The sequence below is a fragment of the Phaethon aethereus genome (assembly GCF_964289735.1).
Source record: "Phaethon aethereus genome assembly, chromosome: 2".
Taxonomy (NCBI): Eukaryota; Metazoa; Chordata; class Aves; order Phaethontiformes; family Phaethontidae; genus Phaethon; species Phaethon aethereus.
In genome coordinates, this window is record NC_138582.1 from 151,341,243 (window position 1) to 151,368,983 (window position 27,741).

General features: G+C 38.1%; 1 protein-coding gene across 2 annotated transcripts in view; it reads left to right on the forward strand.

The window, feature by feature from the left end:
• Positions 1-23,856, forward strand: part of SPAG6 (sperm associated antigen 6) — a gene marked incomplete at both ends in the record, with an annotated part of 35,085 nt that extends 11,229 nt beyond the window's left edge. Inside the window, 9 exons of one of the 2 annotated variants that reach the window (XM_081996403.1) lie at positions 405-571; positions 4,170-4,353; positions 10,967-11,172; positions 12,048-12,221; positions 14,629-14,781; positions 17,097-17,288; positions 18,532-18,648; positions 21,443-21,588; positions 23,790-23,856. In XM_081996403.1, coding sequence (XP_081852529.1) covers positions 405-571; positions 4,170-4,353; positions 10,967-11,172; positions 12,048-12,221; positions 14,629-14,781; positions 17,097-17,288; positions 18,532-18,648; positions 21,443-21,588; positions 23,790-23,856 — 1,406 coding nt within the window. The remainder of the gene's footprint in view (positions 1-404; positions 572-4,169; positions 4,354-10,966; positions 11,173-12,047; positions 12,222-14,628; positions 14,782-17,096; positions 17,289-18,531; positions 18,649-21,442; positions 21,589-23,789) is intronic. The other variant, XM_081996404.1, reaches the window with a different exon arrangement.
• Positions 23,857-27,741: the final 3,885 nt, after the last annotated feature.

Below are 27,741 nucleotides of genomic sequence, written 5' to 3' on the forward strand. Positions count from 1 at the left end.
AGGCTGAATGAGTGACATGCCAACATCAGCTCACCAGGACCTCCAGATGGAGTTTCCTGCACATGCTTTAATACATGCATTTAATATATATTTGAATATACCTTATTTTCATGTGTATACTTTAACACATGTATTTTATAGATGTTTGAATATAGCTTATTTCTACATGTGACTTTTTTCTTATATTTCAGAAGTGTTTTGTACCTATGAAAAATGGGCAGAAATATTGTTATCCATCACCAATGCTGTCCAAGTGCCAACTTCATTTCAGTGGAACACCTGGATTTCCTACAAATTCCTATTACCTGGAAGAGTAATTTAATAGGTTTTTATGAATAAAGGCAAATGTTTAGAAAAATTTCTGCTTACCAAGTGGGCTTTTCTCTCTTCCTGGTGTAACTCAGGTGTAATGTCATTGCTGAGACCTCTTTTGCTGGATGTCGTCCCAACTATTCAACACACTGCTGCTTTGGCTCTTGGGAGACTTGCCAATTATAACGATGACCTGGCAGAGGCAGTCGTGAAGGGAGATATTCTTCCACAGCTCGTGTGTTCATTGTCTGAGCAGAATGTAAGGCATCATTGTTTTCTTAAGTAATCTTTTTTTTTAACTATTGCACAGGGAAAGGGAAATCTTTCTATATCAGCTGTCTGCTGTTATTTCAATAGAGCAATAAATGTATTGAAGCTAGAGACAGTACATATATTTGAACTCCTGAGAGATCAATGTGTACTGTTTGACTTTAAATAAGTTTAACTTTAAAATATCATCTTACCTTCTAGTGCACTGTAAAAAATATCTATTTGTGACACTGCTATGTTTTTGAAATGTTGAGTGAAGCTTTATAAAAGGTCCCTCTTTAAAAATGAGACAGTTTGAAAGCTGTAGTGATGATTGACTAGGATTTGTCAATAATACCAAACACTTGTAAAAGACATAAAAACCTGAACTTCTGTAATGAAGTATTAAATATCTCCAAACATAGCCTTTTGGAAATCTGTAGCATGAGAAATATCAAACCACTGACACAGGAAAATACACTGAAAGATTTTCATCTTCATATGTGTAAAAAAACAAAACAAAAAAAGCAACCAAACCAAAACCAACAAAAATTGTCATCACAAATGCAATGCAAATAAATCTGGTGGTCTCTTTTTCTCCCTTCTTGCCATTTTTCGTCAGGTTTTGCATATATTCCAGCTTTGATTTGCCAGCGATCCTAACCTAGATTAACAGAAATACTTTCAAATAAGGTTCCTAATAATTGGAAAAAGAAAGAGATAGCTGGGAGTTAAGTGCATTGATATCATGGCCATACTTACATTGCAGTTTTGATTTATTAGATGTAGGATAAGTAGGATTTCAATGGAAATATAATTTGGAAAACTATATATATTAATTTCCAGTCTTTTAGGAAAACATAAATGTAAGTACTCATTGCATATTTTTTGTGTGTATCTGGTCATTGCCTATACAATTAATCTGGAAAAAAAAAAGGTCAAAGAAAAACCTTGATGTCAAGATACTGTTATAGTATGGTAAGAAAGTTAAGGTTTTAGTTAGACAAATTTATAACCATTTTGGTTATTTTATTCCTATTTTTAAGGGAAGAAGGGGAACAAAAATCTTCATCCTCTATTTCTGAGTTGGAAACCACGCCCTTGCTACAACTCAAAGCTCACACTAAAATAGCTTGAGTACCCTGATTTATCTCTTCCATGTTACTGCCCATGCTGTCCTTACATCAAGATGGCTGTAATTCAGCTGCTGGGGCAGCAGCAAGATCAGTGTGAGGTCATGGAAAGCCTACTCTGCCTTGGTGACTGAGGGCAAGTGAAGGAAACTCATTATCCAGTTCACGCAGAGTTTAGCAATGCATGCAGTTTGTTACTTCCCATAGGCAAAAAACCCCCAACCCAGATAAGTTTCCATTCCACTCTCTCTTCGTGTATCAACATCTATATTTAAGAAGGAGATTCTTTGAGCACATAAAAAATACTGATTCTACTGATTTATGGAGAACAGCTACAGGGCCACATCCCAGATCAATGTTTTGTCAATTAAACTGAGCAAAATACAATTTTACAGCATGTTCTGACTGTGCCTGTGAATACGGGTTGTTTGTAATTAAATGTGTTTCGAATAACAAACAAAGAAGTGTTTTTCTTTGCCAGGACCATAATTACTTAACGGAAATAACATACCCGTATTTGCCCGTAGACTGGTGTAAACAACTGTAGCTGCATTGAGTTCAGCAAAACTTACACTAACTTACATTAACTTACATTAGCTAGGGATTTGGCCATTTGTCTGTACTGCTTCCCTTAACTTCTGTTCCCTCTAAATGATGTTTAATGCTTTGCTTGTAAATTATGTTTAATGTACCTGCTTGTTGGCCTTAGCTTAGAAGACTGGATTTTTGGCATTAAGGGATTATGTCAGTACAGGTAAACTAAGGAGAGTCAGGGCATGTGTTTGAGCACTGGAAGATGACTCTGCTCTTTAATTGTTAACGTGCTCCCTGATGTGGTTTTAGCCAATGCCAACCATCAAATTGCTCGGCAATGCTTGGACATGGTTTAGGGGATAGGACGAAGCTAATAGGGAGTTTCTAATAGTATAGATGAGGCTATTGTGCTTTGAGGGAAGAGGAGTTTAGGTGGATGGACATGGTGTGCTGTGTGACTTTCTCCTACCTGGGCCTGGGTCCGTTTTACTTCCTGCGGAGCCATTGCAGATACTTCTCTGCTGCCATACCTTAGTGCTTTAGATCAGATGTCCGAAGGTGTTTGGTGCACCTTACAGGGTGCACAGAAGCACTCATGTGATTATTTGTTTCTCTGGACTTGATCCAAAAGGGATGTGGGCTTTGCATTGTTTTAAGTTTTGGGTACCTTGACAGTAGGAATCTAGCACTGTAAAGTGCCCAGGCTACCTGAGCAGAGCAGGGGAGAATCAAGCACCTTGGAATGAGATTAAAGCCAGCTGGAACATGGGGAGAGAACCCTCTGGAGCTTGTACATAAGGATGATCTGTCAGCTGCCAGGCTGGAGAGCATACTCCAGGCACATGGACGTAGCAGTTGCATCCCAATGAATCTTGCACTCATTGCTGCACAGTGGCTTCACGAGGCAGGGGAACTGTCTATCTCACAACATTCTTGTCTCTGGCCAGAGTACTTTTAACTGGGCTCTGGATTTTGAAACTTTAAGGCAGGGGAAGAAATTTAATCTTCAACTTCCACATCCCAATAATAGTTACAAAACTGCAGGAGAAGACTGAAGTGTCTTCAGAAAAGAAGATTCTAAAGAAGATTTTAACTGTGCTTTGAGAAGAAACTACAACCACCACTGCAGTTTATGTGGAACCCCATGATGTGTGCAGCATCAGATGTTATATGTATGCTCAAAACATGTATTCGGTCCAGCACTGAGGGAGGTGGGTAGAACTGAGTCAAATGCTTGGATTTTGCTTGAACTTGTGACAGAGGTGCCAAGGTGCATAGTCCTGTCAAAAGTGAGCTGCTTCTGGACGCATGCAGGAGTAAAATTGCAGGTTGCCTGGTCAAAACCAAGGGTCATCCAGTGTTGGGTGTTCGGTGGGATAGGTCTTAGCTCCGGGCTTCGGCAATATTTAGGCATTCCAGGATTCAGGTCCTAAACCGTTTTGTTGGATCTAATTCACTGTATCTCAGTTTCCTGTTTGTAAATGTAACCGATATTTTCTTATAGAGGTGTTATGAGGGTATACACATTAGAAATTGTGAAACTTTGCAGGTGTCACAGATGGGTAGAATTATTTTAGGAGCTTGCCCTGAATAACCTGTGCAATCTGGTTAAATATGTTAAGAGCCATTGTTTTTGCAGCTCTTATGTTCACTACTCGCTTAAACAAACAGACTTATCTAGACTATTATCTTTTCCCCATATCCTCTTAGACCTCTCATTTTTTCTGTTTGTTTATGCACTTACTGCAAATTTTAGATCATGAGCTGTCTCAAAGAAGGACTATAGGTAGGTTGATTGTATAATGTCTAGTGGTCCTGATTTGGATCTGTATGAGATATTGCTGCTGCTAAAAAGTCTAATTTATGCACTTCTGTACTGTATTATGCTTTGAACTACTTAATGTTAATAAAAGGTTGGTTTTGTTTTTCTGATTTGTATAGCGATTCTACAAGAAAGCGGCTGCATTTGTGCTAAGAGCAGTTGGTAAACATTCTCCAGAGCTAGCTCAAGCAATAGTTCATTGTGGAGCACTAGAAATGCTTGTGATTTGCTTGGAAGATTTCGACCCTGGAGTCAAAGAAGCTGCATCTTGGGCACTTGGGTATATTGCACGACACAATTCAGGTAACAGGTTTCACATGTGCTATCTTTCAGTTTAATGTTATGTGTTACAGTAATTTGCATTATTGTAATGTTCATAAATAGAATAAGATCTTCTCTACTGCTATAAAATTTAAAATTTGGAATAAAAACCTATTCTAACTATAGCAATTCGACAATGATGTACCTTTTGTGGGAAACTGGCATGTCTGACATCAGCAGGGCCTGGTTATGATAAGTGCTCTAAGAGGAGATACACTGGGCCTGTGGCCAGGAAACAGCACTCTGCTTTATTCTCCTTTAAGAAGAAATTTCAGAATCTGTATGTATTGTGTAACTGTTGCTATGGAACAAAGTTTCTTTTGCTCGACGTTAGTTCTTATTTTATATATGTAGTAAAATGGAGAAGCCTAGGCAGTTTCATTCAGCTTACAGCAGTGCCCGCAGGATAAATACGCCAAATCCATTGCACTGACTGTATTACCATTAGCCAGTAGACCACACTCTTCTCCGAGAGTCAGGAATAGATCCTAGGAATCTGATATCGAGCAGTTCACTGCTGTCTCACAAGCAGTTGTATAACTCACTTGCAGTGTCATGTTCCTATTTAAAAGCTGATCCACGTGGTTGATAATTCTTTTAGTAGCTATTTATATAGTTCAAGTAAAAGTTTAGAGCTGTGAATCAAAGAACTGAGGGAAGAAACTGCTGGCTGGAATGAGTGGAAGAAATGGCTTCTGTTTGTATTGTTTAAAGTTAAAATTATTCTAGGATCACAATGTTAACTCATGCATTTATGTTTAGCTTTGGCTCTAAAATGTACATAGACAGAATTTGTGATTTTCTTCTTTCTTTTTTTTAATCAATATGGAGTTCTGGACTGCAGAAGGCATGGGGGCTTTCCCCTTCCCACTTAGAGAGAGTGTTACCGTACTGGGACAGAGTCCAAAGTTGTCAGCGCCTTCCTAACAGGCTGCTTTTTCTGGGGAACAAATTCCTTCCTGGGGCACCTCTGTGTGCTAAAGATTTTTATCTTTTGGTCATCGGGTCTGAATCCCACCCTTGCTGGAAAATAATTGTTGCTTCCATCTGCAAGGTATTTGTTTAAGTGTCATTTGAAAGTGTTCCTTTGTTATGAATATGTGTAGTGTAAGTGTGTGTCTATGTTACTCTTAACATAAACATTTCTGTAGTTTTGTTATGTCACTAAATCAATATTGACTCACCTCAATTGCCCTTCATGCTATTCATTGCATGAATGCTGGCTGATCTTTAGGGTGATCCAGTTCACTCTCAGATGGCATTGTCCGCAAAGATGGAGATGATGTGAGGGTATTGAAGACAACAAACTCCTTGTACAAATTTTTATTCCATAATTATGAATGATTTATTCACTGACAATGAATGAGTACATATCTTGTGTTGATTTATGCCAGCAATAAGAACAGCATTTTCAGAAATTAGGTTGAAATTGCAAGTTCTACCAGGCTGCAGGCATCAGGACATAGATCACTAGATGTAATCAGTTAATAAAAACCCCCACAAAATAAAACAAAACAACAAAAACCCTGACAAAAGTTGTTCTTCCCCTGCTCAGTTACAGCCAGTTTGGGGGATTTACCTTCCTCTATAACACAGTCACAGGAAGTCTCTAAAATGATTACTGAAAGTAGAGGAGTTATAAAGAAGAAAGATCACTCTGTGCATGGTCTGTTTCTTACACTCCTACAAGCATGCCTTTGCAACAGGATATTGTTGGAGATGGGATACAAAGATAGAGGGACCTGTTCTTATCAACATCTGGTGTTTGCTGTTCAAGAAACTCTGGATTACATTCACATGCTTGTGTTGATAAAATTTGGCAGTTATGATTTTCTGTCATTGACTGTATGTGGACACATATTGCAGCTTAAACTCTAAAAATAGAGTTGGGTATGAAATGGTTTTCCCCACCCACGAAAGGTTTTTCAGTTTCAAAAATTGTTTCGGTTCCAATCTGGGACAACATTAAGCAAGACTTTTTTTCTCTCCTGAAAAGACTGAGGGGTAGGGAGGCTTATTTGCCCCTGGCAAGAAAAGTTCAATAATTAGGGCATATGTCTGGGATGTATGTGGGAGACAGATTAAAGTCCTGATCTGTCTTAGGCAGGATGTGAACCTCTGTCTCCTTGAATACAAGCAAAAGCTCCCAGCCTTAGGCGATAACTGTTTGCAATGGGAGGGTCTCTCTGCTTTTAATCAGAAATTCCATCCATGACCTGGTAAAGCTGCTCTCTAGGAACTGCAGTGTATGTTCCCATGAAAAGACTTCAATTTTGAGAAATTGAGACTTCTTTTTTTTCCTGGAGAACATGTTTTCTGGGTAGCAAGTTCCCTACTGTCTTCATACAACAATGTCTTAAAATGCAGTTCTGTGAACAGATGTTTCCAGAAGGCTTGTGAGATTTTAGGTCAAGACAGATGTCTCATGAGATGTCAAGACACTAGAAATCTTGCCAGGTCAGATTCCAAAATTTAGGAACAGCTCTTGCAGTTCTGCTCTTCCTTGAAGATGCCTTTGAGCTGAATTTCAGACGCTGATCTTACTCCAAAGTATACTGATCGGTGTGCTGTAATTTTGCCATTCATTATTTCTACTGTATTATTTCTACTATTTGTGTTTGAAAAGTGTTTCAAATACCATCAAAATACCATCAAAACCATGAAAAGTATTTTGTAGGATTTTACTTACATCATATTCAGTTACCTTTAAAATGCAAAATTCTTATGTGTGAGATCTGCAGATAACTTAGTTTTCCATTTGCTTTGCCTACGTAAAAGCTGTGATTTGTTAATCGTCTCATACCTGCTTCAGCATATTGTAAATCGGTAGGAAAACAAAAATAAACAATGCTATTTATACTCAAGCATATTGCTGAGAATGGGGTTACATATGGTGGTACTCTTAGGATCATAGGATAGCTCAGCTTGGAAGGGACCTCAGGAGGTCTCTAGTCCAGCTTCCTGCTCAAAGCAGAGTCAGCTACAAGGTTAGACCAGCTTGCTCAGTTCCTCAGTGATTTGAGTCTAGTAGTAACTTTGTCTTTTTCTGGGATCTAACCTTGCCCCATAATTAATGACCTGCATCCTTCTGATGAAAGCTTTTCCCACAGGTTCCAGTGGAATCGTTAGCACTGTGGTTGTAGTGGTCTGCATAAACCTATGCTTTTGAAGTGGACTGCTTGTGGGGATTAGAGTCTTCCTATGTGGCCATTACATGATCACACAGTCCTTGAAAAAATACAGTATTGGTGGTTGTTTTGGTCAAAACCTGTTATTTCCTGTGGATACACCTGCCACCACAGCAGGGTCTATTTGAGAATCCTGGTCTGGAGTGAAACTTGCATTTGCTTCCAAGCAAAGAAGGTTTTGCTGCTGCCTTCCACTATGTGAATACACATTTGTTCCCAGCTGATTTTTCCTTCTCTGGGGACTACCTGCACATTCACATAACCTTCATCTTTTCTCCCTAATATATTTTTTTTTCTTTACTTCATATTATTATTGCTAATATATTAATGTAGTGTGTAATTTTTTTGGTAAAACTTTAGGCCACTTTAGATCAACGCTATAAAACTTCCCATTGATTTCAGTGGGTATGTAGTCAGGATCTTATTGACTTCTCTTTGTTCACTTTCCACTCTTTCTGATCAATAAATTCATGAATAGGCCTCAACTGATTTTGAATTAATTTCTTAGTCCCTGATGAGTACTTTTATATTGAGACAAATCAGTACAACTCTAATACAACTTCTAGATGAACTGGTGACATCTTAAACTCCAAAGTATTTCTTTATCAGTCTTTCTTATACCTCTGTGTCAGTCTGTGAGTCTGCAGTATCTCCCTCTGCTAAAATCTTCCTCATATTGTTCTGGACAAAAGCAACTAATTTATGGTGGATTTTGAGTCTAAGTTCTCTTGTTTCTGAGCATATGTAGAATAACATTTCCTACTTTCCCTCATGTAGGGAGAAGTCCTACTTTATCATCATGTAGTTGGACAGGTTCCTTGGTCCATGCCCCAAACTGAATTTCCAAGCCCAGGTTTTTCATAACTTTCTGTGGACTTAAATGGGGTTCATGAAGTATTTTTTCCTCTGATTTCTCCTCTTTAGCTAGTGATTTTGTCATTGCCCAGATAACACAGTCTTGGCAGGGTGTTCAGAAAAGTCTGTAATTTGTTCCATCTTTTTAAATTTCTTTGTCTGAATATTTTTATTTAAAAATTTTTTCTTGACAACTGTATTTTCTCCTTTAACTATTTCTCAGCCTTCGTTTTTTTCACTTCTGTCTGTGTTTTGTAACTGAATAGCAAAATTTCATTAATTCTTTGCTGTGTAGTCTGAATTAAAGACATTCTACGAAGTGGGAAGGTTAATTGAGCCTCCTTTTGAGAAAAAAGAATTGCAATTATCATAGAGTCGTTAATACTTAGAATCATGATTTTGGGCTGAGTTTGCAGGGGAATGTGATGGGAAGATCTGTATTTCCTTTTGTCCCTGCTTCAGTTTTCCTGTTTTTCTGACAAATCTGTTTACTGTTTGACACATGGTCCAGCCCTCCATGTGGTAAGTTATTAGCCATGAACCTTATAAACACTACTGGAAGAACAACCATTTAATTAACCATGACCAATAGTAACCATCAGTATTTACATGATAGCAGACTTCTAACAGCAAGAGCTGATCTAAATTGAGTCAGGTTTAGTTTGCTCTTTTAAAATAACTTCTATGGTTCCTTTTGCACGCCTGGGTGTAGCTGTGACCTTAAAGTATCGCTCTTTCTCTCCCTATTTGAACTTCATGATTTCAGCACATAAGGCATCAGAGAAACCCGTTCTTCTAGTATTATCCTGTCCCTCTTGACATGATTTTCCTGATATTAGCATCTCCTTGGCAGACTGTAGGCAATTGAGTTGGTTGCTCTGAAGTTGCTTCTGAGGAGAGTCAGAGTGCATTAATCTGGACCTTTGGTCAGTAGTTCATGGACACTTGGTCAGTGTACAGCATCGAAATACAATTTGAAGAAATGAAGTATGTTTTTTTTTCCCTTTTTTTCACTTAAATTGATTAGCTAGTTTTCAGGTTTGTTTTCAGATGCGTTTCAGGTACGTTTCATTTCCAATTTGTAAAACTGAAGATACAGCATTTGGGTTTTGTTGGAATCTTATGATTTGTGTGTATTTGGAAGGTGCACACTCTACATTTTCAGGCAAATAGTAATTTGAAAAGAGAGTCCTGAAGGGTTAATTTTGTATTAGTTTAAAAATTGCTGCATTATTTATTATAATTTTGTGAGGTAATATTTATGCATTGTTTAAAATATTATATCATAAAATAACATACCGTGTAAATATTTGACTTATTACATTTATTGGAGTCTGTGTGGCTATAACTCACTAATTGAAAGCAAATCTGGTCAGGAACATTATTTAGATATTAACAATGTAATGATGACATGACTTACAGATTTCATGAAAAACTATATTAGTCTATGTATATTTAATGAAGTATGCTATATTTTTCTTAGTATGAAAATCTCTTTATGGGTGGACTATAAATCAAAAGCTAAGTTAGAGTCTTGAAATACAACAGCCATATGTTGCCATGGTACTGCAAGTCAAGATAAATGTTAAAGATAATAATGGATATGCATAATAAGGTGTAGCAAAACTGTACGAAGAACCTAATAGATTATTGAATCCCCCATGATTTTTACCACTTTTTCAATACTATTTTAAAATAGGGCAGCGTGGTTATAGTATAAATTTCGCTTGTGATGTTCAGTAATTCTTACTTTAGGACTGCGATTAATGCTGCATACACAGAGAGAGCTAATGAATTTCTAATAGTGTAATTTCTGTCCATGTCAGCTAATCATATGCTCAGATTTTTTCTTTTCTTCTTTATTTAAGGTGCAGTTAGTTAAGGATATTGTACTAATCTCAGACACACAATATGCCACTGATGATATTTCTCATTTGTCTAATTGTGTATGATAACGTTTTCATGTCATTGAAGTATAAATTCTGTCTTGTCCCATGTATGGTAGCAAAGCCTAGTTTTGATCGGCAACTTCCATTTTTCCAATCTTTTATGTAAGATAAATCTTTTATGTATGTTTTTTGTGTTTCTGTTTTTGGCATTTGATCTATGCTAATATCTGCTTATCATTTAAAGAGGGTAAAATGCTCTCTAATTAGGTGGTTGGTAAAATTTTGGTACTTTGGCTTTCTGTGTTGTTGTTAGCCATGCATAAAATGCTTTCCTATTGATCAGTGTAGAATAGCCAGGGTTTAAACAGCTGACATCTGCTTACTTTAAAAAAAGAAAAAGAAAACAGAATAACAAACCATTTCAGCCTAATCTACCTCAAATGTGTGCATGTAAATGGGGGTCCATCTATTGACCTGCATTCTTTTCAGTTGTGGATTGGTCCACACGGTTTATGAAACCAGGAGGGCTGATTTGAAATGCAGATGTCGAGACAGTGAACTGCACCCTCCCCTTTTTCCTTTGCTGTATCTGTCAGGGTGAAAAATGGCTTGCACAAGGGTCAGTCACCCATACTCACTTAATTACTTTCCTTGGACCTACAGAACTGTCACAAGCTGTGGTGGATGCAGGAGCTGTTCCTCTTTTAGTGCTCTGTATCCAGGAGCCAGAAATTGCTTTGAAAAGGATTGCTGCTTCAACTCTCAGTGATATTTCAAAGCATTCTCCAGAGTTAGCACAGACAGTAGTGGATGCAGGAGCTATCGCTCACTTAGCTCAGATGATCCTGAACCCTGATGCTAAACTGAAGGTACATTTAAAAATTATTATTTTTTAATCTCCATAATACCAGTCATTACTTGATATTGACGCAAAGACGCTGATGTGCGTATTTATTTAGGAAGCTCTTGTTTTGGGCGTTAACAAAATGTAACTACATAGTTAGTGACAAAGAGTTCTGAGCATATTCACAGATTTAGCTACTGGATAAAAGCTACTGCTCTGTGAGGAGGCTAAACTAATCTTTAAAGTTAATAGGATGTGTTTTTTTTAGAATTTAGTATATGAAGAATGCAACAGATATTTTTAATAGATAAAATTTTCACAATTCAGTTACAAAAAAGGTTTTGCTTTTGCTTAATACTTAAGATTATACTATAAACCAGTTAATATTAAAGGTATTATTGTATTTTAGAATGTACTATCTCATGTGAATAGCTGTTGTCGAAGGTTTCATCACTAGAGTTTAGTTGACAAAAAAATTTTCTTAATATAATTTTTCTGTCTAACAGAAACAGAAGACAACATAAAAATGCCATTTCAAACAAATACATAAAAATTCTTTAATATAAGGTCTGACATACCAAACTTATGCAAATAAAGATACTTTCTACAGATTTAATTAAATTTTAAATTATTGTTTTAAATGGTATTTTTATTTTCTTTTTTAATACATAGCCAGCTTGAACGGTATAAAACAAAAGAGAAACTTTCATTCAGAAACCAGCGAATGTTCTGTGCCATTATATTCGTGCATGAATTGACTCAGTGAATTGTAAAATAGCTGTAATTGTTTTCCCTATCCTGCTTTGTTTTCCTTGATGCAATAGATTTTTGTGTGCAGGAGGAGTGTGTGTTGTGGGATGTTTGCATACTATTGATTTTATAACAATTTTTATTTACTAGCGTCAGGTGCTGTCAGCTCTAAGCCAAATAGCAAAGCATTCAGTGGATCTTGCAGAGTTGGTGGTTGAAGCAGAAATTTTCCCAGTTGTGCTCACATGCCTGAAGGACTCAGATGAATATGTCAAGAAGAATGGTGCAACTTTAATTAGAGAAATAGCAAAGCATACGCCTGAGGTAAAACCTTGAAAATGCAAATACAAGGTCATATCATTAGATTTTACACTTTAAATAAAATAGAGGATTATTCTGTCATTTGCTTTTCGAAAGGGAGGGCAAATAGCTCTTTGGCATGTTCATTGGAAAAATATGGAAATGCTTGCTGATATTATGAGATGTGTATTGAATATGAATTGGGTTAGGAAACTGGGAATCCTATAATGTATACCTATCTACTTCATTGCGTAAGATATCTGTGCAGAGAGGGAGTTTTAGGCTGGCAGTATTGTCAGTCCTAGATATTAAAAATACCATGAGAAAAGCCTCTCAGAAGTCATGATACCAGCTAATAAATGACAAGAACATCCTATAACAGTAATAGATGGTGTGTGTCTTTGTTAAAAATCTTCTGGGGTACTGGGATCACATTTTAATTATTTTTCCAATGACAATGAAGGTGAAAAATTCTCTTATTTATTATTAAACCGATGGTACTTTCTTTTATTAGCTTGAGTTTGTAATTTGAGTCTCAGCATTTGCAGTGTTTTTGACAGCAATTGATACAGGAAGGTGGGGATGTTTGGCAAACCCAATACAAAAAAAAAAAAAAAAGAAACCCAAATAATTTTAACTATGTTAATCTGTCAAACCATAGAGATAATTAAAAGGCTCCAGATATGACTCTGGAATGAAAAACAAGCAATGTATTTGTGGAACACACTAATGCTTGAGCGCAGCCATTTCAAAATCATGATACTTGCTTAACAACTGAGAAGTGTTTAAAGATGAACATAGTGCTGTTTCTTCAGCCTGCTAGTCCTTAAGCTGCTGGTGATTGAAGGTTGAATTTTTGTCATATTTCCTGCTTTCCTTCTGCACCTCAAGAGCAATGTGACTTCACTTTCTCAAAAAAGTGAAGAAATTATCATTATCAGAGGCAGGCACTAGAGTTGGAAGCCGGAGGCCAAACTCACAGGACTGCAGGTAAAGTCAGAAGAGCTGCTAGCATAGGATCATCCATGCAAGGGGAACTGGCCGGTCTAGCAGCTCTCCAAAGGAGCTGTAGGAACCATCTTGGTGACTCCCAGTGGGAAGTCACAATCCATGTTCAACTTCAGAGTGACAGTGAGCTCTGTCGTCTCTGAGCAACTCTATTGAAGCAACACATGTTGCAGCAGGGACAGACTGGCAAACAATATTTCTAGAGAAGCTGGCTGTGTCAGTCATGTGAGCATTGTGGCTTTTGGATCTCGGCTCTTGATCTGCATATGCAGTAAAATTCATGTGAAGGTCAGGATCTGGGGGACTTGCAGCGGAGCCAGAGGGTCACAGCACCGGGGAGTGTGTCTGTGCATCCAAGTGCACGTGGCTGTGCCCAGACGGAGGACTTAGTCATCACTGGTGGCAGTTCACAATGATGTGAACAGTTTTTCCTAAGTAACAGCTTTAAATTTCATCTAGCTATTTAATGAATAAAATAATCCCCTCTTAAAGGCTCTGAGGCAAAGGTGGATTTTGTGTTTATAGAAATCACCCGGATTGGCAATCCACATGCCTCAGTTTTGTTCATTTAATTTTCGCTTTAAAGAGCATGTTTCTTTTGCTTTGGAATCTTCAGAAAAAATGGGATATATCTAACAAGATAGAAGAAAATAATCATAATATGAAATTATTTTAATTTCTATGCATTGTTGATGTCATGATGATGACATACTCTACTGTTGTCCCTCAAGTGATTTGGAAAGAAACATGTTGCATAGCTTGATTATAACTTACAAGCAAGGCTATATAATTTGGCATTCTGGGGCAAACTCCATTGCCCATCCAGCATGTTCCCAGTGCACACACTTCCTTCAGAGTACCTTAAAATGGCAGAATGGTTAGTCCAAGTCAGTTTTGCACACCCATGACAGTTGTCTTTGGCTTCATGCCTCAGTGGGCGGCATCCACAAAGGGTTTTATGCCACAGAGGTTATCTAGAATGCAGGTGAGAGGAGTGGGCCTTTCCCTCTGTCCCTGCACAGAACATATGATGTTGGCCTTGGAATGAGTGGGCACTAGTATGAAGGAGTATCTGGCTCAGTAGATGCATCTTCAAGGGCATTAATGTATTAGGCTGTCATTTGCACAATTCTTTGGTGTATACTAGTGGAGTTGAAAATATGTCATTCCATGCTGTACAGCGTCAAGAATTGAAAGTCCTGATTTCCTTGCAGTAAAGTCAATCAAAAACAGAGTAGCAAAACAGCTTCATTTCTGAGAACTTCATGCTGCGCTTGGTGCCTGGACAGCCTGTATGATGCATCACTCTTACTCCAGCTTTATTTTGTAAATCAGGAGCAATACATTTAAAGACTCTTCTAATGTAGTTCTTTATGCCTGTTGATACTTCAGAGTATCTAATCTCTTCCATTTATCTTTACAGCTTTCGCAGCTTATAGTAAATGCAGGTGGAGTTGCTGCTGTGATTGATTGTATTGGCGGCTGCAGAGGGACTGTCAGACTGCCTGGCATCATGATGCTTGGTTACGTAGCAGCTCATTCGGAGAATCTGTCAATGGCAGTGATTGTCTCCAAGGTTAGCTATCACTTTGTCATCTTCCTATAATTCTTCAGAATATTCTGAGAAAGAAACACAAATTAACATAGGCAGAGAATGTATTTTGTGACAGAATTATATATGTGTCGAATGCGCTTCCTCCTAATATTGCTGCTTGCTGTGGCTGAAATTATGTGGTAACCTGATCAAAATGTATTTTTATGAAGTTGAACCTTTTATAAAATGTCCTGGATTAGTTTGTGAACATCCATTCACAATTCCACACAACATTCCATTACAGTACATGATTTTTCTGTGTTGCAATTGCATGGGTACAGAAAATAAGTCAGTCAAAATTTCTATGGTCTGTTTCCTCTTAAAATGAATATTTGTGGCTACATCAAAACCCTTTTTGAAACAAGAATGTTTAATGGCATGTTCTTCGCTGCACTAGCATGACTGCTAGTACTGCTAGAACAGCCTTGCAACAGAAATCTTCAGACTTGAAAAGACCTCAGTTTCTAATTCAGTATGATTGGATTCAATTTTGCAAGTGATATTTTGAATGAGATATACATTTTCAGGTTTAAATAAATTCTGCTGGGCAATGTTATAGAAGGGAGAGAATTTGCAATAATCGTAATAGGTGAAATTACTGCCTGACATAATATTCTAATGTGAATAATGCTAACTAATGACAGGAGGAAGGAAGTAATTTCACTGAGCAATTTTTACACTATGTTAGTCATTTAAAATATACTGTATGAGTGGAAACAACGAAACAATAACAAATGAGGGGCAGAAATGTCTTTCAGTAGGAATGCAAGTTAAAAAATGGAAATTGCTACAACATAACATCAATAAGTATGCAGGGAAGGTAGGAGTGATTAAAAAAATGCCTTTCTGCATTTGAAAACAGAAGAAACAGACACTTTTGGCTTGCCCTCTGCAGAGGCCCTTCTTCTCTGCATGTGTCCATGTCTCCACTTTCAGGGATGCCTAGAGCAAAGATGCTCCTGCTGTTGAGTGTTTGACGTTAAGTGGGATGAATCCAGGATTAAGTTTATGGGGAAGCATCTGAATTTTTGAAGAGTAATAATGGTTGCTACCATAACTGAATGGGAGTGCAGTGAGAGACTTTGTAGGGATCTGTGCAAACTGTCATGAAATTAAATATTTTAATGAATGATCCACAAAAGAAACCTGAATAAACCCAAAATTAATTCAAAAAAAATTTGCTTCAGGGGAAACTAAGCTTTGTGGAGTGGCTCATAGTGCTGAGGGCATGGCTTGGTAAACTGGGACCATTTGAAAGAAATGCATTGTGGCATAACGACATGCAGTTACACATCTAAGATGTTATGATGTAAAGTTACAGATCTATACTGTAGGACTGTGTCCTGGAGAGGATGAATTTTTAAAAATTACTTTTGGGGTCATACTAGACACTTCATTGTGGTCTTCTGCTGCAGTGCAGTGGCAAAAAAAAAAGACAATTCAGTCCTTTGTGGTATTAAAGAGTAAAAGATGAAGCATTATTGGAAAAGAGAAGTTAATCTGTCTGTAGTACTAGTGCATATAGTTCTGTTGTCTGTATTTGAAAAGGATCTTGAAAAAACCTGAAGAGGGTGTAGAAAAGACTAAAAAATGATCCATAGGATGGAAAAAAAAGTCTTCTAGTTACGGATTAACTCTAGTTAACTAGAGTTAGAGTTAACTAAAGTAGCATGAAATGATTCCTATTGAAGTATCCTGGCATAAAATACCAGCTACTGGATGGCTCCAAAATCCTGTGCAGAGAGGATAAAGATGTGAGTGACGTATTCTCCATCTCCTGATGTCTTCAAATCAAGAGTTGAAACCTTTCTGGAAGTGATTGGATGAGTCAAACATGAAGTACTGGACTCAAGAAGAATTGAAATTTAGTGCTGTACATAAAAAAACAAGACTTAATGATTGAGCCCTTCTGGTCTTCAGCTGCTTTCATAGATTCATAAGCACTCGAATTCTTTTATTTTCAGTCTGACAGAATGCAAGCCTCTACTCTTAGAACAGCCTGAATTGTGTCATGTATTCCTTTTATCCCTTAAATTTGTGTGTGAGCTCCAACTGCCTAATGACTTAGAATATTGAATCGTTTCTCTCTTTCTTTAACTAGATTTATTAAGATTAATTCAAAATTCTTGCTAGTCACGATGTTGTGTAAATATGACACCACTAGCATGCGTTCTCTTGTAGCTTATTTTAGAAGGAGAGTGTAAATAGAGATACATTTTCTAACAATCTGTATCAGTTTCAAGTTGTCCATCCCTGGTGTAGATTTGTAAAGGTTGTGCTTTTGATTAATGCTACAGGGAATACCACCACTGTGTGCCTGCTTGGTAGAAGAACATGAAGATCATATTAAGGCAGCAGCTGCTTGGGCCTTGGGACAGATTGGAAGACATACTCCGGGGCATGCACGTGCTGTTGCAGTAGCAAATGTGCTACCCACACTGCTTGCGATGTATATGGACACACACAGTTCAGAAGATCTTCAAATGAAAGCAAGTATATTTGTAGTACCTACCGTATGAGATCTTTATTGTAATCAACAGGTGTAAGTGCTTAAAAACTACTAAATGGTAGGTGCTTTTATTGATGTTCATTGAGTCACAGACTTCCTGGGTGGGGGGTGTCCAAAAGCTGTGTGTCATTTATTAGGATTGACTGGTCCTATTGGGTGTGCAAATGGTGCATATCAAATCATATGGTACAGCCACAGCAGACTAGTGACTGTACCTCTCTTTCTTTTTCTTCTTTTCTTCCCTCTTTTTTTTCCCAGTTTAGATCAGAGCTGCATACACCCATAAATGCTATAACTTCTTGTGAGTGACTAATTATTAATTATATATATATTTTTTTTGAAGTATAGGCTCTTGTACAAAATATGATAGTGCTTGTAGTAGACTTGTTTAATTTTTTTACTATTATAATATATATGATACAAATATATAATAAAACTGTAGCAAATACTCAAAGCTCTGCTCTTGAAAACATGCAAGTGTTCATGTTTAGGGCCTTCCTTGCATGGGAGCTAGTAGAGATGCTGTGTGGTAAACTGTATTTTTTGAGCGAGAGTAAGTGAACTGACTGAAGAGTATAATATGGCAGGATATGGTCCCCCATGTTGTACTATACCTCTTTACATTCCATTGGAACTTAACAAATTGCATATCTGTAAAATAACTTTTGTATAGTCGTTTTCAGTGCTCACCAAAATACCGAGGCCAAGTTAGCTGTACCTATAATCCTACCCAACGAGGTCATTTTTGCTTGTAGCAGCCAGCATTGAGGATGTTTTCAGAAACTAAGCACTGATGTACAACTGTTCACTCTCTCTTTCCCTCCCTGCCTGGATGGCAGTGCACTTTGCTATCCCAGACCAGCAGACTCTCTAGTAAGCCACTCCTAAAATACAATCTTTTAAAATGTGTTTTGACTTAGCTTTCTTATTATATTACAGTGCTTCAATTCACTTAAAGGGTCTACTCCTGATTCCATTGTAGTCAAAGGAAAATTGCCATTACTTTGACTGTAGATAACAGTGGAGGTTTTGAGGTTTAATAAATCTAAGTACACAATTGATTCTCCATTAAGTGACCTGATATCATAGTTTTTATTCAGAAAATGTTCTTTGAGAATACCGATCAGTTTGCTTTTTTGATCAGTCTTCAATGATATATAACATGAATTTTTGTTGTTTTCATTGATGTCTTACTATAGAAATTTTATTTTGCGTTTTAATAGACTAAAAAAGCCTTAAAGAACATTCTTCAGAAATGCACGTATCTTCCAGCACTTGAACCATTGCTGCATGATGCCCCTCCCAATATTATGAAACATATTGTTGGGCAGTTTAGTAAGGTAAGAAAAGACTCTGCTTGGTGAGTAATACGTTAATTGTTTTCCATTTAGCAAGGAAGGTATCTTTCCAAAGATGAAGTCTTTCTAAAGGTCTCAGTTGTTTTCTCAGGTTCCTCAAGCATCTCCTGCAGTTTGGAGTATCCCATTCTTACAAGCTGAATACTGTTTCACCTGGAACCTGCCATAATTCATTCTAAGACTGGGAAAACAGTTGGTTATAAGCAAGGTGTTTTTTTCTTCCTTGCCTCTTGAGATTAAGTGGAGTATTAACTGACATGCAAATATTTTCACTGAGGCAATGTATCACATAAATCCCAGTGGCATCTGTTTTAGATAAAGTACAAGCTGTCTGTACAGGAGTGACTTAAGTCAGGTATTTTAATATTATCTAGAGTATAAAGACTTCACCATTTCTGTCCTTGTTAATTTTCAGTCTCAATTAAATAAATGTAAAAATCCCAAATCTTTTCTCATCCCTCTCAAAATTTGAAGGTGTTTGTTGTTAATTACATTGTTGATTTGAGCGCAGCATGTAAAAAGTGATACAATTCCATCAAAATATTTCAAATTATTTAAGTAATTGCTAACTAATCATCAGATTTCCAGTGTCTGCAACGTTCACCAGCTGCTGGGAATCCTGCTCAACTACAGACCTTTCTTTTGTGCAATATTCTGCAGTGTAATCTGTTAGCAGGGGGTACCAGGTTCTCTTGGAGAGGTGTTCTTTCTGGAAATGGCCAAGTAAAACACTTTTGGTGATATTCATCTCTGATGATCACAGATCTGGAAGCACTACTGTTTATGGTGCAGATTCCTCATTACATTGCCACACTCGGGTTTGTCCTGTCTTCTTGCTAAGTCTGTACAAAGACTGGAGATTTGCACAGAATCCAGTGCCTTTTGCTTCTGTGTGCTGACTAGAGCTACTAAAGAGCTGAGTGCATAGTAGTTGGTTACACAGTGTATAAATTTGAATGTTGTTTGCTCTTGCAGTGGTTTTGTACCCTTCATATCAGCTGATGTTTTGTTTTGTTTTTCTTCTTCTCCTACATTGTATTAAACAAACTATACTTGTCTGGCATTTGCTCTTCTGAAGTATACATTTAAAAGTAAGTTCTTTGCAGTAGAAGCATTTTTCTCTGCTGTACCCCAGCTTGGCAATTTCCTATTCTTAGAGCCGTGGTGCATTACTTCTGGGGGCTTATTTATAGCACAGTAAAAGCCTTATTTCCGAGCTGTGCTTCAGAGTGGGATGCTATTCGTTCCTGGTGCTGGACTGTGTCACTTTAGCATTGTCCTTTTCAGGGTCTGTGCAATTCTGTGCTGTCTCAGTTTGGACTGGGGGAAGGGACTGTGTCTCAGAGGTGCTGTCTGTCTTTAGGGCCTCTTCCAAGAGAGTTTTCTGCTGTCTTGCCCAGCCTGCGAGTCGCAGTGTGGAGGAGGAAGGCAGGGGAAGGGCCATATCCTGGCTCCTTGCTAGTTCCTCCTTGGCAGTTCTTGTTGTGGGAGATAGGTGGAAACAGCCGTCTTTTCAGTTCCCAGAATGAAACGAGCACCGTTGTTCCTGACACTTCTGTGAAGCGTATAGTAGGGAGAAGTCTCTATGCTCCTGTTTTTTCTTTACCTGTCTGTTGATTTTGTACAGCTTAGAGGGACCAGAGAAATGAAGGCTGTTTGCCTACATGCATGACAGAAATCTCATCCTTTATCTTTTTAGGCAATCCTTTCCTCCCATCAAGGCTTTTGTTTTACACTGAGATACAGTCAAATTTATGGCTTGATTTGTCTGACCAATGTGAAGGCTTACAAAATGCTTTTGCCCCCATAGTATGTAACGCTCAGAGTTGGTTTTAAACCCATCTGGTTTTGTTGTAGGTGCAGCTGACATCTTGCATGATCTCTCTCTCTCCTGCCCCCACCCCCCTTTTTTTTTTTTTAATATTATTGCAGCCCTGTGGGCCTATGGACTACATGCTGTCATCCTCCCTCGCCTGGCCCAGCCCCCACCTCCCTCGCTCCCTCCCTCCCTCGCTCCCTCCCTCCCTCGCTCCCTCCCTCCCTCCCTCCTTCCCGTCCTCTGGACAGAGCCGCATATTGGCATCGCTCAGGGAGCGCGGAATGTATTGTCTGATCATTTCTGCCTCTCATCCCCTTTGGCTGCAGGAACTTCACATTTTTGCTTTGTGTGTGTTTGTAACAGGCTTCCATGGCTACACAGTGTGTTGTAGGATTTTAATATCTAGGAATCTAATAGTAGCATGTAATGCTTCAAGGCTGCATTGTTCACTTGCAACAATTCTCAGTATTGTTTTCATGCACTAATCTATACTAGATCATTATAATGATATAAAATTCGCTCTACAATTAAACTGTGGGAATTGACATAAAAGACCTGAATAACTTGGTATAAGTGGAACAGATGCTGTTGTTATTCCATGTTAGTGTTCTGGTTTTATTATCTATTTAATCTCTGCAATCATATTGTCTCTGTAGGAATAATTCAAGAAATATTATTTACATAAAGATAAATATTCAGTTCAGTATTTTTATATATGTTATGTATTAAAGTACGTGCTAAATTGTGTTATAACCATAAAGAGCTGGTTTATGATTTTTTCCCTGTACAACTGGGTGTTAAAATGCAGTAGTCATTACAGATGTTGTACCTCTGATGTGTTCCATTTTATCTGTCCTCTGAATTAAAACCAGATAAGCAATAGCTGAACCTAGTAGCATAGAGATTCCTTTAAAAGAAAATGTTCTTTTTCTTTTTTATGTACTTTTCTGTGTGTAGGTGTTACCACATGACAGTAAAGCACGTCGTCTCTTTGTAACAACTGGTGGACTTAAAAAGGTTCAAGAAATAAAAGCAGAACCTGGGTCACTTCTTCAGGAATATATCAACACTATTAACAATTGCTATCCAGAGGAAATAGTAAGGTAGGGAAAATGAAACTTAAAAAATTAATACATATAACGTTGTTAGATGTTTTTTACAGGAACAACACAAAGCAAGGATTTAAAATATTAATTTAACTGGTACATGAATTTTGTTTTTAATAAAACAGCATAACATTTGGTTAACTGCCCCAGTGGCAACACAACTGTTAAACACATACTTTTGAACACTTTCTTTTTTCTGATTGTTTTTGGGATGAAATTTCTTTGTCTGTAAACAAAGGCCAAATAATCAGGCTCTTGCAGGAAACTGGGGAAAAAGAGTCAGTCCTGCACTACCCAGGCAAACTCTGAGGCTTCAGCACAACTACTCTCATATTAATGAATGTCTGTGGGAAGTTCAGTTTATCTTGGTAACTTATTTATGGGTTATTCAGGCTCCAAACTACAGGTATTGGTGAGTCTTTGCTTGCATCCTTGACTTCCCTAAGAGCCAGAGGCTCCTTTGAAACTTCCTCTGATGTACAGAGGGTCCAGAGGCTCTCCTGCACAGTTGCTCTGCCCACAGCTGCCCTTCCTCCCCCAGCTTCATCATAAGGCTTAAGTGTTATATAAAAGGACCATACACCAGCTGTCTGCACCAAGTTGAACTTTGCCCTTAATGAATACAGAAACACTATTAAATAGCTTACAGTCAAAATGTCACCATCCTAAATTGTAATAATGAGAGAAATGCCCTCCTAGATTCTAGATATCCATTTACCAGTCCTTCACTCCATCAACACATCAAAAGGATGCTGTACTCGTGCACTCCCTCTACAGGCTCTGAAAATCTGCATCATCAATTTTAATTATAGCAACAGAGTTCTTCAGCTAATAGTAGCTACAAACTAAGTCATGCAAAGTGAAGCCCTGTTTGTCTCCCCAAGGAAAATCCAGTGACTGTCAAAAGGGTAAAGCAAAATCATAAAGAAACTTTATTTGCAGCTACAAACACTGATACTTCAGAGGGAAAGAGGACATTTGTGTACACTTTTCTGAATATAATTAATGTTTCTTTGTTATAGCTGGTTTTTTTTTTTTCCCCTGTAAGTGAAACAAGGTTACTTATGTAGGCTGGGATCTAATAAAGAAAAGGGCCCCTTCGAGCATCTCCTGCTTGCCTCTTTGTGCTACTGCCTGATGTTGGTTCTGCTGCCTGAGGCACAGCTGCTATAATAGACTCCAGGTCTGGGTTTGTCCTGGAGACCTGTTATTTTAGGCTGTTTGCAGACTGAATATAATAATGCATTAAAAAGTTAGCTTTACAATCAGAGAACTAATATGAGTTTTAAAAAGACTTACATTATACAGAAATCATCCAGAAAATGGAAATGAACAAGGTAAATGGATCTTCCTTCAGTATGAAAACATTGGGGATTTCTATATTTTAGGCATGCATTACATGGAAGTGTGTTTCTCTCTCTTTATAGTTAACGCTTCCAGGGCTCTGAGATGACAATTTACATGCCTGCAAAACCAGAAATGTACTGATATGTATGTTTTTAGAATAACACAGTAGTAAATGTCAGATACTCTTAACCTGGAAAACAAGAACTAAATGCAGCTTTGGTGGTGCTTGTATATTGGAAGCATGTAGTTGGTCCATTGTGGAAAACCAACTGAATGACAGCAGGACAATAATGGCACCATAGAGTCCTACTCTAATGAAAACCTATTGGATAATCTCTGTCCTTGAGTTGGATTAAAGACAGAAGGTCATTGTGATAAATTTTTTTGTTCCTGAATCAATGTCTCTCACATTGATGTAGACTTCACATTAGCTTTGGGGTGTGTGCTTATGTTTGATGAACAGCAGTAGACTATTGTCGTCTGGCAGCCTATGGTTCTGTGTAAACTCATGCTTTTTTATTAAAGGCCATAATTTCAAAAGAAGTTAACATCTACATTTTGCAGTAAAGACAATGCTTACAGCTGCTGAACCTATCTAAAAACTAGCCACTTAACTACATGCTCTGAAAGAAGCTAAATGTATTTTTGAAAGCCTGACTTCCAAGTATAAATGATAATGTAAGTTGAAAAGCAAGCTCTTAAAACATTGTAGGGGAATAACTGTAGAATTCCTTGGCCAGTGTTTAATGCTAGGATTTTTTCCTGATCAATAGAAATACAAATAGTGTTTTATTACTTAGCACAGAACATGCCTTGTAGTCTAATGCACAAACAAAATGTTTCTCTTTCAGGTATTATTCCCCTGGATATTCTGAGATACTTCTGGAAAGGGTGGAAAATTACCATCCAGTTCTATAAACTTCATTTTTTTTATTAGAGCTGTATTTCACATTTATGCCTTTATGACTGTAATACAAATATAGCTGTTGAAACTCTTGTTTGATTCTGAAATCTTCTTCTACTGTTTGAACTATGAAAGAGCTCAGCAATTCCAGCAAGCTATATTTTGTTCTTTATAAACTTGTTTGTTGCTAAGTTTTTGTTCCTTTTTGTTTTTCTCTAACATTACTACCAGATATTGCAGCATATATGAATGGAATTTCATGCAGGGGTGATGATTTATCACAGGAGCTTTTTTAGAATCACTCGTTTCCTTTTCCTTCCACAAGAAAGGTTTGTTATTATCTCATTCAAATTTTAGCCTTCTCAGTACTGTAACCATTTTCCCCTTTTGCCTTTGTATATTGTTTAGAGCTTCCCAAACTTGATGAGGGGGGAAAAAAGCTGGCCCCTTCACTTTTTCTAATTATGGAATCCATTCTTCACTGAGGTATTTCCTACTTCTGCCTTTCAGAACGTTGTGATGTGATTTTGCATCTCCAAACATGTTAGTAGCTGCTAAATAAAGAAATAATCAGATATGATGGTGATAAAATGGCTGAATTCTGCACGATATGATAGTATGGTGGTCCTGGCATGGTAGATAATACATCTTCTGCAGAAGTCCTCCTAATTAAGGCAGGAGTCGCTGTGGAGGGACAGAGCAATACACTGCTTGGTGTATGCATGATTGTTCCTCTTGGAAAGGACAGAGTGAAATCAGAACTTCCACGGGCACACAGGGAAGGGCCCTGGGAGGTTTAGCTCCATGTGGGTCAGCAGCAAATTTGTGCAGCTCAGAAGAGAGGAAAATTGCTTGGCTGCAGGAGCATTGAAAGTTCTGAGCACATCGAGAGGAAACCTTGAGGATACTTGAGTCCCACTGATTTGAGTGATGGGACTAAGGCTGCTCAGTACTTATTCTTCAAGAGCTGAAATGGCTGCAGAATTGAGTTGAAACGCACTGAGAACTTAGTCTTGAAGTTGCAGGTCACATCGACGTGGAGGTTATTGGAGGTATGAGCTCTTGCCTGTCTGTAGAACATCCTGGAAATATTTTGGCACCTTATGTAGAGTGAAAAGACGTACATTCTGCCTACTCTTCTGGTATACTGTAGCAGCAGGGAGCAGCATACACCTGTTATTATTCCCTAACAAATACATAACTGTCATTTACCAATTTTTGTTCTTCTAGCCATTTTTCTTTTCCTCATATGCACCATTTTTTTTCTTTTTTTTTCACAAAGAGTAATAAACAGCGTTTCTGGAATGGGATGTTGAAATACTGGCAGCCACAAGGAAAGACAATATTTGAAAACCCCTGCAGGAGGGAAACTTGTCTACTTTCTTAAACATATTAACTGAATGAGTTTATAAAACAGGGAGAGTCTCTTCTATTACTCATAAAACAGGGGCAAAGACTTATTGCAGTTGGAAAAGATTTAGAGTGGCTTTTCTCTGCCAAATTCCAAATGACTATTTTCTTTTATACTTGTCAGCATATTTTTCAACAGTTCACAAAAACATTGATGGGCTATCTTGTGTTAAGGTTTAATTCTACAGAGGGCTGTGGTCCTTCTGTGAGGTACTTGGTGCTCTCAGACTCTTCTCTTCAGGAGGAACAGAAGATGCACAGTACCTTGCTGTATGGAGCCTAACTGAGATGGAAGCTGGTGGTGTCATGAATGCTGGTATAGAAACCACACCAGCTGGGTTCTTTCCTTAGCCCACATCAGAGTGAAAAGTCTTGGAACTGACTAGCTTCTACCAAATGCCTTTTCATTTTTGGTGTTTCTATTCTGACATTATTAATGCTAGGACTACTACTGGAAAAACATTAGGTCTCTTAAAAAGATTGTTGTAATACCCAATAATGTTCTCACATGCATTATGCATATTTAAAAATCAAATCTTGTACAATCTCTAAAAGAAAATGTAATGGAAGGGCTTCCAGACAGTCTTGATGTATCTGAAGCCTTTATTTTCCCTAACGGAACAGAAATGGTGTAGAATGGGTTGAATGCAGTGGCAGTGCGGATGGGAGGCAGGGTAGGCATGGAGCTGCGTACCCATAGCTGCGTCATGTGCTTGGCAGCACACCCACACCACACAATGCTAATGTATATGTTTTGTGCGGAGAGAGCAAAGAGGCTTCAGTCCCCTGACAAATGTGCTCCTGCTGTGTCACACTGTGCTACACTGTAAGGATTCCACAGGGTTAAATTTCAATGCCCAAACAATTTGTTCACAGTCTTTTCACAGTCTTTTTCTCATTCCTGACAAAGGAAATGATTGCACAAGGCAAACCTTCAAAGCGATCTGATTGTGCAGTACACAATCCAAATCAGACCTGGCATAAATACATCTTTACACCAGCTAGGCAGCTCTGTCCTAGGCCAGTGGAATTGTTTGGCCTCTTGTCGCAGGACTCTCCTGGATGATGCCACATCCCGTTAGGCTGTGGCAGTGCAAAGTCCACTCCTACATACTCAGAGCCCCCCCTCAGCTCTCCTTTGCTGACGGGCTGCTTCCCCGCGTTGCATATACACCTTGTGGCTGGAGGTTCCCCTGGAGCTACACGTCTGCACAAGGCAGATCTAGCCCTTTATTTGTATTTTAGCCTTACATTACTAGGGCAAGAACTGCTTTTTTTGCTGTAGTGTTTCACAAGCTCTGATGTACAGCGTTTCTATTCCATCCTCTCATTTGGCTTAAGTCATCATCTAAAACTATATTAATGTTTGTAATTGCTACTCTGGCAAGCTTCAAGTGAGTATCATTTGTCTCAATTTCATAGAATAAAATGTAGATTTGCATTTTAATTCATTGTGTAAATGCTGTTTTCGTGCTAGTTTGTGACTGGGATGCTAGAGAAGATGAAGCAGCAGCTCATTTTGCAGCTTGAGCCTGACACCACCTTTGGAAGTTTGTGTCAGCTTACCACTCAACAGTGCCTACTTCTGAGCTTGGGATGTACAAGCATTTCAAGTAAGAGTTCCTCTCACAGAGGTGGCTTATTAAGACACACAAAGAAAATGAAGCCAGTGCTTTGGCAGAAATAAATGTAAGTGGAGACAACACTTAAATCATTTTGCCAGTTCCTTTGACTGCAGCACTGGGATTTTTGAACCCATGTCTTTAAAGATCTTCTCTGGGGGCCGAGCCATGATTTTTGTCTACATTACTACAGCTATTATTACATCTACAGATGTAAACCAGGGCCTTGAAAGAACATGTGTATGTGTAAAACTTCACCATATTTCATTCAGTGGATGGATTAACTGGCCTACAAAAGCTCCATTCTTTATCTGAATGACTGGAAACCAAGAGGATCTGAAAAGGGGAAATTCAAGGACTTCAACTCTTGTGCATATAATATGTTCTGCATTTCCAAAGGGATTTACCGAGGGATTGTTTTGTCTCATCTGAAGTGATCAATCTGCTGGAGATCTGCATCTTAACAAACAAATGAACAAAATGTTGAAGGAGCTGAATGGAACTGGTGAAGGAAGAAATGAATCTCCTTTTGTGAAGTAAAGCATAAAGTTACTGTAATTAGGAAGTGGATGGAGTGTGGGTAGATCCTCAGTGTTCTTGATTTGGTCTAGGGGGTTGTGAATTAGCTTGGCCAAAAGGGAGTTTTAGGCATGGAGGATGCCGTGGGATAGCCTTCAGCTTCTGGTGTCAATTGGAGTCCTCTGATTTCTGGGCATGTAGGGGTGGCTGACTATTGTCCCTTCGGGTGAGGAATCTCTGAAAGCATGCTTGCCTCCTTATCTTCCTTAATGGCTGCTTGGTGTCCAGTATCTTGGTTGTTAGAGTTTTAGGTCTCATTCTGTTATGAGGGTAGGAAGGAAATATTGA